This window comes from Podarcis tiliguerta, assembly GCF_965153285.1.
Source record: "Podarcis tiliguerta genome assembly, chromosome: 8".
NCBI classification, from domain to species: domain Eukaryota; kingdom Metazoa; phylum Chordata; class Lepidosauria; order Squamata; family Lacertidae; genus Podarcis; species Podarcis tiliguerta.
The window spans coordinates 60,279,411-60,291,325 of record NC_139541.1 but is presented as its reverse complement, the minus strand read 5'-3'; the positions used below and the strand labels follow the sequence as shown (position 1 = coordinate 60,291,325).

The 11,915-nt window shown below is 45.3% G+C and overlaps 1 protein-coding gene across 2 annotated transcripts in view; it reads right to left on the bottom strand.

Moving 5' to 3' along the window:
* GRHL3 (grainyhead like transcription factor 3) overlaps nt 1–11,915 on the bottom strand; it is a 53,193-nt gene that overhangs the window by 25,180 nt on the left and 16,098 nt on the right. For both annotated transcript variants that reach the window (XM_083455351.1, XM_083455352.1), the window contains exons 2-9: nt 9,927–10,113; nt 8,489–8,550; nt 6,925–7,261; nt 5,222–5,301; nt 4,090–4,243; nt 3,325–3,436; nt 2,674–2,768; nt 491–649 (exon numbers count right to left, since the gene is read on the bottom strand). In XM_083455351.1, coding sequence (XP_083311477.1) covers nt 491–649; nt 2,674–2,768; nt 3,325–3,436; nt 4,090–4,243; nt 5,222–5,301; nt 6,925–7,261; nt 8,489–8,550; nt 9,927–10,113 — 1,186 coding nt within the window. The remainder of the gene's footprint in view (nt 1–490; nt 650–2,673; nt 2,769–3,324; nt 3,437–4,089; nt 4,244–5,221; nt 5,302–6,924; nt 7,262–8,488; nt 8,551–9,926; nt 10,114–11,915) is intronic.

Sequence of the window (11,915 nt, the reverse complement as noted above, 5' to 3'; positions counted from 1 at the left end):
CCTCAATGAGGCCAAACTTGGATTCACAAAATGTTTAGGGGTACCCCTGCGTCTTCCCAGAAAAAAGCACTGCTTACATTTATATTCTGCCTCAATCACAGGGAGTACAAGATGACATACAAGGCTATCTCCTTCCTGTTTGAGCCTCACAAAAGCTCTGAGAGAAAGTGACTGGCCCAAGGCTATCCAGTGTGAGGAAATTTGAACCTGGGTCTCCCAAGCCCTAGTTCAGGCATCCCCAAACTTGGCCCTCCAGAAATTTTTGGGACTACAACTCCCATCATCCCTGGTTAACAGGACCAGTGGTCAGGGATGATGGGAATTGTAGTCCCAAAATATCTGGAGGGCTGAGTTTGGGGATGCCTGCCCTAGTTTAATGCTCTTACCACCACACCACATTGACTCTCTGACCCCTTATTCTCATCCCTCAGACACACGTCTTTTGGAAGTCCTTCGCATCATGACCTCTTTCCCAAAAGCTTCACTCTACCTTATCACAGAATATTTTGATCTGGCAGACAGCTCGGTGAATAAGCCGGTTCGTCCCAGTACTGTAGTCATAAGTGTCTATCTGGAGGTTCAAAGGGACTCCCTTGACACCTTTCTGGGAGGAGAAATCTGTGCTCAAGCAGTTCACGCCGATAAACACCTGCAGGAAGAATGGACAGAGTCAGGATGCAGTGACAGTCAAAGTACTGCTCTGAAAGATACAGCGAATTCCAAGAAGCTAGTAGCTCAGTGGTCGGACATCTGCTTTGCATGCAGAAGGCACCTGATTCAACCCTTGCCCATCTCCAAGTAGGGATGGGAGGCTGCAACCCTGGGGTGCTGCTGCTGCTGCTGATCTTCTGGTCCAAAGTTAAGCACAGCTAAACCTTGCAAATAGAAAATAATGAGCCTGGCTCCATTATTTAGAGCCTGGTAGATTCAGAGACAGGTGGAAGATGCAGGAAAAGACCTTCAACAGCAACTCCCAGGTATTTTAAGTCTCTGAAGCCTCAGCCTTCAACAGCCCCCTGGGCGGAAAGGGAAACAAGGTTTCTGGCAAGTTACATCTAACCTAAGTGCCCCAGATGACTATCACATGCTTGGAATATTTCCATGGAGGGAGAATGAAGAGTAAGAAGATGCTTTGAAGATGGCTTATAACCTCTCAGTTTTTAGGTTTTTGTTTTTTTTAAGACCATGGCTACCTTTAGGCTAAAAAGAAAGGTGACCCAATGAAATTTCAGAGCAAAAAAACCCCTACCAACTGATCAGGTTTCAGAGTCACTAAACAGCAGGATTACTATGCATGTCTACTCAGAAGCCCTATTAAATTCAGGATATCCTATGACTGCAATTCTATGCCCACTTACTTGGGAGTAAGCCACATTTAACTCAGTGGAACTTACTTTGGAGTAGAGTACACTCTGCAAATTCATCTAGCCTTTTTCATTTACACCTCTTGCACAATCTGTCCTGCGCATGATAACTCTGTTGCAAGCCAGCACTACCTGTGACCTACCAAGCTAAACAGAGTCCACCTCCTGGTTTTGCTGTTTTCCTGGGATTGCAAACCCAAGATTGGTTTGCACCAACAGACCACGGTTCATGTCTGTTGTGGGTATGTTGAGGCCTTATTCCCTATTGCAACATAAAGCTACCTTGAATATCTGGTCTGGGTTTATGGGAAAGTACAACTTGCAGAGCCTTATTAATCTGCAGGCTAATAAATGACAGTTTATAGTCTCAGAGTTGTGGCAGGAAACTTCCCCCCTATAGCCCAGCTAACAGTTTGGTGTCAGCTGCTGGTATAGTGCTTAAAAGAACTACGAACATAGCAGGACATGTGACTGGTTTAAATCTCAGTTCGGGCAGGAACTCTTATGAAAGCTTTAGACAAGCGAAATCCCTCCAGACATCCCTTTTATTGTGGGTTTATAATGGTTTGTGCTCATGTTGATATTGCGGTGGTTATATCCAATCGGGCTTTCAGTATTATTTGCACATGCAAAAGATTTGGGGCGGACATACTGCTTTGTTTCTGATCAGCGCATGTCCTGTAGTTTATTGCTGAAATCCTGCAACTTTTCATGCCATGAATGTTCTGGTTCATTTTTGTCCCACTTTTGTAGTGTTACAGCCCCTTGGGGAAGCAACACATAACAAAGCGAAGCTGGACAAATCCACCACTGACGCACTACTGTTGTGTCAAGGCAGAACACGCTGCAGAAGATACCAGCAATAAAACACTAGTCTGAAGGGGCCCCCAGTTTCACCTTTGAAGACAAATAGAGTGTCGTCCCCCCGCAAAAGAGAGCTGAAGGTAGCACAACAGAGGCACCCCTGCTTGTTGTGTACAGACCTGTCTCAACTCAGTGTCTGTTCACAGGTTTCCGTAGCACTTCAAACCCTGCAATGCCTGTTTGACTGGAGTTGATAGCAGAACAAGCCATAAAAGACACAAGGGTACAAACTGAAGTCTCCATGTGTGCAGAGGAGTTAGCAAACCTAGCTGAAAGCGCACTGATGTAAAGTGACTGTGAGTTCGAAGCACAGTTTAATGTTGGAATGCCAAAGCAGGAATGGGGAACATGTGGCCCTTTCAGATGTGGCTAAACTACAGGTATGAAATGGAGGTAGGTTTGCGGTACAGGGGGGACCACGTGATTTGCACAGGCCTGATCATACCTTTGCTTCTTCAGCAATGTTCCAGACGAAGGACAAGGCGTTGTAAGCCACCTCCTCAATATGCTGCACAGTATTGAAATTCTCTTTACAGTCAGCTGGAAGGCATGAAACATGCAGTTACTCTTCAATTGCCCAATTATAACTTTTGAATTAAGTAACAACCATACTCTTAAAGAGGTGTGATATGCCCCACCCTTCAAGGCTACCGGAAACCACTCCTAAACTCCTTCTGGATTCTAAGGTGAAGATCCAGATCTATAGGCGGGGGCTGGGGCCAGGAAGATAATTGCTGATTTTTCCTTCTGTTGGCAGACCCCTGTGTCTCATGCAACTTTCCAGAGCTTACAAGGAATGCAGAAGTCTGCTATTAAAACTGGGTAACTGAAAGCTATTCTTCATGATTTTCTACGTACACACACAAGGCCACCCCTTTATCCTAGGAATCTTTATGATGAAAACCCTGTAAACACTGGGTGGGGTATAAATAATATTCTTATTCCCATAAATCAGAGCAGCGACCAGTTCAATTTAATACCCTAAGAGTTAATAAGGACTGCATTCACTTGGAAATAAAAGAGGGAGGGGTTTTTTCACTGTATCTGTTTCCTTTCCCTCCTAGACAAGAAATCCAAAAGCATATCTATTCCATACCGACATCGATGACTCTCTGTTTAGCTGTAGGTTGACGTGAATGCCAGTGCTTCCAGAACTTGAGCTGCTCCACTGGAATTTTTTCATTGTCAAAAACCACCATCACAACACTCTGGGAGAAAGGGGAGAAGCCAATCGGATTACTGTTCAGTACGTAATACTGTAGTATATATAGTATTAACTTATGTATTCATTTGCAAAATCAAATCCAGCTTGGGGAAACACTTTAGTACAGGAGTTCCAGCCCATGGGCTGGTATGCATCCCCTCCCACACAGTGGGGAGCAGCTGAAAGGGGAAAAGGAAAAGGGGAAAATGTATGCAACTGCCACTCCTTCCCTTTTCAGGACCTACAGCAGCAAAAACCAAAGCAAAATGTCCAAGCAAAGAGAAAGCTCAGTGTACCTGGAAAATGCACCCATGCATTTTGCAACTGCATGACTGCAATTTTCAGGATGCAACTGCGTTTTGATGTTTGAGGTTTTGCATAACTGTCAGGGAAGGCTTGCAGTTCGCCTGTGCATCAATATTATTCACATTCTTGTGATGGGTTTAGTGAATTCCACTTGGGTAATGCAGCCCTCAGCACTTCCCTGAACTCTCCTTTAAAGTATATGCTATAATTTCTGAAACCTCCATAGTGATTGGCTGTAATATCTCTGGCTTCAGAAAACTGGGGGGGGGGGGGGAGAACCACCTCCATAACTATTGTTTCAGCTGTTCCACATCATATATTGCTGGGAACTTTCCTTGGCACATCACTTACCTTCACTTTATTAGAGGACAGGTGTAAACATTTCGCTTCTGCAGCTGTCCGCAGCGTGACTGGGTAGAACTGTCCTTTGTTGAGGTAGGCCATGGGTGAGTCACCCGATTTGATGTGAATAGCTTTAGGGGATCCCAACATATATTCAAAGTCACTTAAATAGAGCAATTAAAAAAGAGGGAGAGGGAGAAGGCAGAGATTAAATAAACCACTTATACTATTTTACTCTGCAAGACACACCAAAACACAGACAAAGAAGCCAGTGGCGGCTGGGGACCATTAGAACTGGTAAGGGCCAAAGGCAGAGAGGCCAACAGGAAGTGGAGCCAGGGCCCATGGCAGGGTGAGCCAACTAATTCTCTTTTCCGCCCCACCTTCCTCCCTGATGAGTTTTGCAAGGGCAACACTGAGCCTGAGGAGGAGGAGAAGGAAGACGCAGGGGGTTGGACTAGATGACCCTCAGGAGTCCCTTCCAACTCTACAACTCTATGATTCTATGAGTCCCTGGACTGGGTGCAAGTAAAAAGGTAGGCAGGTGGGACAGTGCCTTATTCACCTGAATGGTGAATTGACAGAAGTATCTGAAGGTGAAACTAGGTGTCTGGCAGGATAAAGGTAAAGGTGAAGGGACCCCTGACCATTAGGTCCAGTCGTGACCGACTCTGGGGTTGCAGCGCTCATCTCGCTTTATTGGCCAAGGGAGCTGGCGTACAGCTTCCGGGTCATGTGGCCAGCATGACTAAGCTGCTTCTGGCGAACCAGAGCAGTGCATGGAAACGCCGTTTACCTTCCCGCCGGAGCGGTACCTATTTATTTGCACTTTGACGTGCTTTCGAACTGCTAGGTTGGCAGGATAGTCCTATGTATTTATTCATGTGTTTGTCCTGTTATATATAAAGTAGGTGACTGGAGGGTGTCCATTTTAAAAATAAAATAAAATAAAATAAAATAAAATGGAACACACGGATTAAACAAGCGAAGTTATTCTCCCTTCTCACCAACAACAGTGCCCAACAGGTGTGTGTATGAGACAGAACCACCCTCTCATTAAACTTCCACCTTGATTTACTAGGAACATTTCTTCAGAGAAACACATTTCGATCACATTATTTGAAAAAGCCTTTGCTGTTACCTCTTGGCATCATTGGCGGAATAACTCTCTGAACACGGTGCATCTGTCTGGGACTTCAGGATATCATTGAAGATCAATGACTGCAGGGAGAGACAAAATCAGGACAGCTGTATATGGATTCTTTTGTATTCCAGTTCACCCATGGAAATAAAAATACCTCAAAAACCCATTCAGGTCCATTTGGAACCAAGGCAAAACACTTGTTCTGAATTTTTTGAAAACTGGCGTATGCCTCGCCATTTTTATCCACGTGTAATAATTTAGCAGGTGGAGGTTTTCTAAAAGTCCTAGGGAAAAGCTTCATCTGCTGCTAAACTGTGCAGATTAGGCTGCTGTCAAAAAGCAGTGCTAATAATAATAATAATAATAAACATAATAATAATAATAAACAAGTTAGTATGCCCAGCTGGAATCCATCCCCTACTCTTAATCCACTGAGCCTACTAAAGTCTATAGGATCAGGCCCTGAATAGGAGAGAGGGAATTCAAGAATCCAGCTCTTTGGTGGTATTTTTTTCAACTAGCCTTGCAAGGAAATTCTAGGGGTTTGATGGAAGTGGAGAAGGATCATTATATAAAGCAGAGCCTTCCCCAGCCTGGTGCCTTCCAGATATTTTGGACTATAGCTTCCATCGGCCCCAGCCAGCAGAGCCAATAGTCAGGGGTTATAGGTACTGTACCTACAATGACCCACAGCCTTCTCGGATCCCTCATTTCCCACCTCGGGGAAGGCTGATGCTTTGCCAAATGAATGCATTATGAACCACATCCCAAACCACTTCCTGATCAGGTAAGGCATTAACAGGAAGCTACAATGCACTTCTTCTTCCTACTTTAGATGTGAAGCAAAACATCTGAGCCATAGGAGCTGACATGTGTGAAAGGGGACATAGCAAGTGGCTTCATTTGCACACACACACACACACTTCTCCCCAGAAGCCCCCCTTGAACGGCACTCTGTCAACTCTACAACTTTGAATGGCAGATCCCTTTTCACCCACCCTTAGCCAACTTCTCAACAGTATTGTCAATATATTTGTGGTACATTTAAAGCACTCTTTTACCACTTTAGGAGTTATGGCTTCCATGAAGAATCTGGAAACTAAACCTTAAGGGTGCTGGGAATTATAGTTATGCGAGGAGTCTCCTCACAACTCTCAGCACCCTTTGACAAACTATAGCTCCCAGGATTCTTTGAGGCGGGGAGCCATGACTATTAAAGTGGTATAATATTCCATTTAATGTATGGTGTAGTTGTGACTGTAGTGTTCATTAGTTGCAGATGGAGACAATGGGAGAGACAGTGGTTGTCCTCTTCTCCTTCTGCTTTGCATGTGTCCAGTGGATTGGTCAGCCCTGATGTAGCAGCAGGGAGGGAGGTGGAAATGCGGCAATAAGCTACAGAAGACCGACAACATGGCTAGCCTGCGTACAGGCAGAGAAGATTATTTCAGGAAGCAAAAGGGCTGATGGAGGGAATGTTAAGAAGCACTTCCAACAAAACAAGCCACTTCATCCTGTTGAATCTCAATGACGGCTAACTTGGCACATAAGGGACACTCCCTCTGCTCGCTTAATTAGTGCAATTTGTGCTGCTCCCATTTATACCATACATGTCACATCCTGCCCAGAGATGGGCAGAACCACAGAGTTTTGTTCTAGAAACGTTTTGGCAAGCCCAGATGTCTGGGCACAGTGCTGACCTCCTGAGGGTCTTCTTTGAATGTGCTGTCTGGTTGCCACCTCTGTTGCGGCGGAGCCACGTGGATCGCGTCAAAGAGGGAATTGAGCGAGCTGTTGTCATACACATCCCCCGAGGTTAGCATATAGTTCTCGGGACTGGCTTCCAGCTTGCTGGTGCCCGGGGGCAAGGCAGGCGGCTTGTGAGGAGAGGGGATGCCCTCCATCCCTAAGCCATTCTTCTTGGGCACATCGAGATACTCTTGGTTCATGGAAACATTTTCAGCCAGGAGCTTCATGATGTGAGTGGAGTTTTCAAAGGAGGAAATCTCAGGTTCGTACTCCATCCCGTGGCAGTGCCTAGAGGCGGAGGAGGAGCCAGACAAAAGAATACTTAGCAATGCAAGACCATTTGGTCACTCATCTGCACCTGAGGCACAAGGAAAGAACACAGGCAGCTATTTGGGCAAGGGAAGTTCATCATTCCCAAGCAAGGAAAAGGGTTAAATCTAACTGCTCCCCACCCAGCCCTTGTGGGACTGGGCAGTGCCCACGCTTCACGATGACCCCGCTGAAACGGTTCAGAAACAGGCATGTAAAAACACATAGCTCAGGGGTACACAGAGTCCAGGAATTGAGGGACTAAACTGGAAGATGCCAACCGACTGTTAACTTATTTCGGGGAGGGTTATCTGAAGCCAAGGAGGATGAAAGGGAGTACATTGCTCGATTTGGAAGCAGTTGAAACAAAAGCAGGCTTATCACCTTCATGTTCAGTGCAGAAAAAGGCCACGGCGAGCCTCTCTCTCCTAGTTCTCTCTGTCCTTTGCTACCTCTGCCATGGGGGACATGGGTGAAGTTCAATCCCCCCTCAGGCTAGAATAAAGGGGATTTGAGAGGAGGGAGGGGGTCCTGCTGAACCATATTCTGGAGCCCCACACTTCTTGAAACAGTGCTCCAGGGTCTGCTGCGCCAGCTCTGTTTAAAAGTGCTGCTGGCAGCCTGGGTCCAGAATACCCATGGCCACCTTCAACACTGACCTGCCACAAACCTGTAAGATCAACCAGGAACAGTCTCTTGAATCACAGCATCTATGCACCAAGATCAGATCTTTGAAGGCTGTCCAGAGAGGCATTCTTAGTTCCTGTCCCCCAGCTATGGAATTCACTCCCCCTTAAGACATGCCAAAGTCAGGGCCTTGATGTCTTCCAGAAGCAGTATACCATTTCAAAAACATTCAGAGTGACTTTGGGTGGGTAGCAGTGGCATGCAGAGGCTGAGTCTTTGGCCTCGTGCATGCAACCATACATTTTAAAGCACCCCAAAGAATTATGGGAACTATATTTGTTAAGATTGCTGGGAACTATAGCTTGGTGAGGGCAAACTACAGTTCCCAGGATTCTTGTAATGAGGGGATGTGCTTTAAAGGTATAGTAGCTTGGGCTCTGGATCTCTTGCCCCTCCCCCCATTTTTAATGTTTTTAACCCTTTGCTGGGCCAGTATTTGAAAGCTAGTTAGTCACAAGCCAAGCTGACTCCCTGCACTTGCAAACTCTGGAAGTCTCCCAGGGCAGGATTCTCTCTCACCTCTTCCCAAGTTCGTTGCGCCCTGTTGTCCCAGATGGAAGGATCCTCTTCTCCTTTGGAACCTGTCAAGTTAACAAAAAACAGAAATGTTCCCTGAATAACAGGTAGGGAGAGAGACGCTTCTGGGTTAGCTACTGTCAAAATAGGTTGACTATGCTTTAATTTCCCCATTCCCTTAGTGTCAGTACGTCCCCTCTCCCATGATCCAGGGCGATTGTTTTATATATATCTTTATATTGTGAAATTGCTCTGAGATGCTTCATAGAAAGCAGTTCTTAAACGAAGTAATATCATCATCATCATCATCATCATCATCATCATCATCTCCTGCCTCTCACTTCCATGCCAGGAAAAGCATCCTTTCTCAATGAACAACAAATGTGTTGCCAATATGTGATTGTTAGCAATCCTGCTGCAGAGCAGAATCTCTGTGTGGACACAGAAGTGTGGAATGGGATTCCTTCCTTCTGTGAGACTCAGGCATCTGAGAGAGCATATCAACACTGTTTTAACAGTCATTCCCTCTTCTCAGGGAACCCTGGGAATTGCAATTTTGCATTTATTTATGCAACTTTTGCACTGCTTTTCACCACAAGTGTGGTCCTATGAGCTTTTCCTGTTGTCCTGGGGGCTTTTTGCCACAGAAGTGGTCCCATAGTTCTGCAAGGAAAAAGTTTACCCCTCACAGAATTAAAACTCTAAACACATTGCACCCTAAACACATTGCAGTTCCAAGATTTTTATAAATGTTCGGAAAAACTTTGACAGTAAGAGCTGTTTGGCAGTGGAACAGACTCCCACGAGAGGTTGTGGACTCTCCTTCCTTGGAGGTTTTTAAGCAGAGGTTGGGCGGCCATCTGTCGCAGATGCTTTAGCTGAGATTCCTGCATTGCAGAGGGTTGAACTAGATGGACTAAATTCTATGATTCTAAGCCATGTGCTTTACAGGTATAGTGTGGCTGTGACCCAAACAGAGTGATTATAAACAACTACCATCGCCACCTGATCTGTGGTGAAGTTCTTGTTACTGCTTGGTGGGGCGTGGTAAGGACCACAAAGTTATCACAGGCCAAGAATACTCAACCTGAAGGAACCTGGTCATGTTTACAGGCCTTTTCCCTGTGAAGAACTTAAACCAGCCTTCCTCCAACCTGGTGCCTTTCAGATGTTTTGTACTACAACTGCTCATGGGGATAGCTCAGTAGGTTAGAGCGTGGTTCTGACAACGGCAATGTTGCAGGTTCAATCCCCATATGGGAAAGCGGCATATTTCTGCATTGCAAGGGGTTGGACTAGATGATCCTCAGGGTTCCCTTCCAGTTCTGCAATTCTATGATTCTATACCAGCCCCAGCCATCACATGGTTAGGTGTGGGTGGGGGAAGACGGCAGGAAATGTCATTTTCGGGGCCTTGAGTCACGCTGGCCGCTTTTCATACCATGTAATAGTCATAGAGGAGACTCAGGGCAGCCACACTGTCGTCATCTCCATTAACCCTCATCATAGCCTTGGTGGCTGCTGTCAGAGGGTTCTCCAGATAACTCTTCCAAGCCTCGTCTTCATTCGCATAGGGGTATTTCTGGAAGCCCATCCCGTCATTCTTCAGAAAGCGCACAGACCTAAAACTGGGTGGGAAGACAAAGCAGATGGTTTATTTCTAGCATGTTTCCTGGGGAAGCTAAAAAAGGGTGCAATTTCATATTTTCCTCTCCTTTTGCAAAACATTTGCACATGCTGGGGGCGAGAGACAAAAACCTGATTGTATCAGTGAAAGGAGGAAACTTCTTATCCCTGTTTTTTGTCTTTCTTCCCAGCCAAAGATTATGGTAATTTGTTGTGTTGTCATCGTTTTATTTTATAATTCTGAGCTGCCCTAATTGAGTTTAAATTGGACGGAAGCGGGTTCCTTGTTTTTTTTACTATAAACAGGTAAACCCATGATTACTCCTACTTCATATTTTTCATAGAGTCCAGCCCTAGCTCCGGAGCCAAGCCCTGAATCAATTAGCATGTTTCTACCCTATCTTTCACAACAACAAAAAATGTAAGCAATTTGAAACAAAACAGAACAATAACAATAATTAAAAAAAGAGTAGGCCAACAATAAAACCATCTGCGACAGGAGGAGCAGCAACAAAACCAGCAATACTATACCGTTCACTAAAAACCAGGAAGAAATCTGACAGCATGGCAGCTAATGAAGCAAAGGTTCTCGACAGAGAATATTTCACAGTTGGGGACTTCTTGATGCTAACACGCTTTCTCCAGTTGCTGTCCACTTAACCGCTAAAGACTAGGGTACCCAGAGGTTAGTGGTGGACCATATGAGAGCAAGCTATCTTTCTGGCATCCTGTACTCAAATCTATATAGGGTTGGATAGGCTAAAACCAGAACCTTGAATTGTGCCCAGAATCAATTTGGAAGCCAGTCATGGCAATGTCCCAGTAGATTATGCCCTTTGAGGATTATTTTGTGAATTGAGAGTGTTTTTTAAAAGAAAAGCAAACAGCATGGGGAGGGTACAGTGTAATAATTTTTTAAAATAGAAAATGATAAAAGTCAATGTTCCACTGGGTTTTCATCCAAGATCTGTCTCTCTGTGTATCTACGCCACCCATTTAAAGCACCTGGCTCCCCCCACCCCACAAAGAATTGTGGCAACTCTAGTTTGTTAAGGGTGCTGGGAATTGTAGCTCAGTTCCCGGGATTTCTGGAAGGAAATAATGTGTTTTAAGTGTATGGTGTGGATGGGAGACAGCAGCCTACTGTACCAAGATCACATTTACATTTGTTGCTCCACCCACTTTGCCTCTGGCTCCACCCACCACCGATATGTGGCCCTTGGGATGGTTGCTCAGAAAGGAATGTGGCCCTCAGGCTGAGAAAGGTTTCCCACGCCTGCTCCAATGCTTCCTGTTCAGTCTGAGATTTTACTTGGGCAATGGTAGGTTTTGCTTGGCTTGCCCTCTGGTCCTGTCCCCTAGTTTCTGGTTCCCACTCAATAACCTATGGCTCAGCTCTGACAATCTCTCTCCCTCTCAAGCTTATTTGCATCCTCTATATTTGCATTGGAGTTATGATTATATAGATTGCGCAGCATGACGTTTTCAGGATTAATCATATTAACTATGAACAAAACCCTGGAACAGCTCCTCAGGAATATTATGAAATACAGGGAAGGGGGAGGGGGATTCATGAGAACAGAGTAACCCAACACATCTGGGCTTGTTACCCTTTTGACTTTAGTTGCCTAAATGTTCTGCTGATATTTCGGTTTCTGGGATTTACATCCCACCCCAAAGGCATGTGATGGGACCAAGGCAACTCCAAAATCAGAAGGTATTAAGTAAACACACATCTCTGAACAACAATCATGTTTAGACTTTGAAATCTGTCCAAGAAGATGAAATGCGCTTGCTGTCTCTG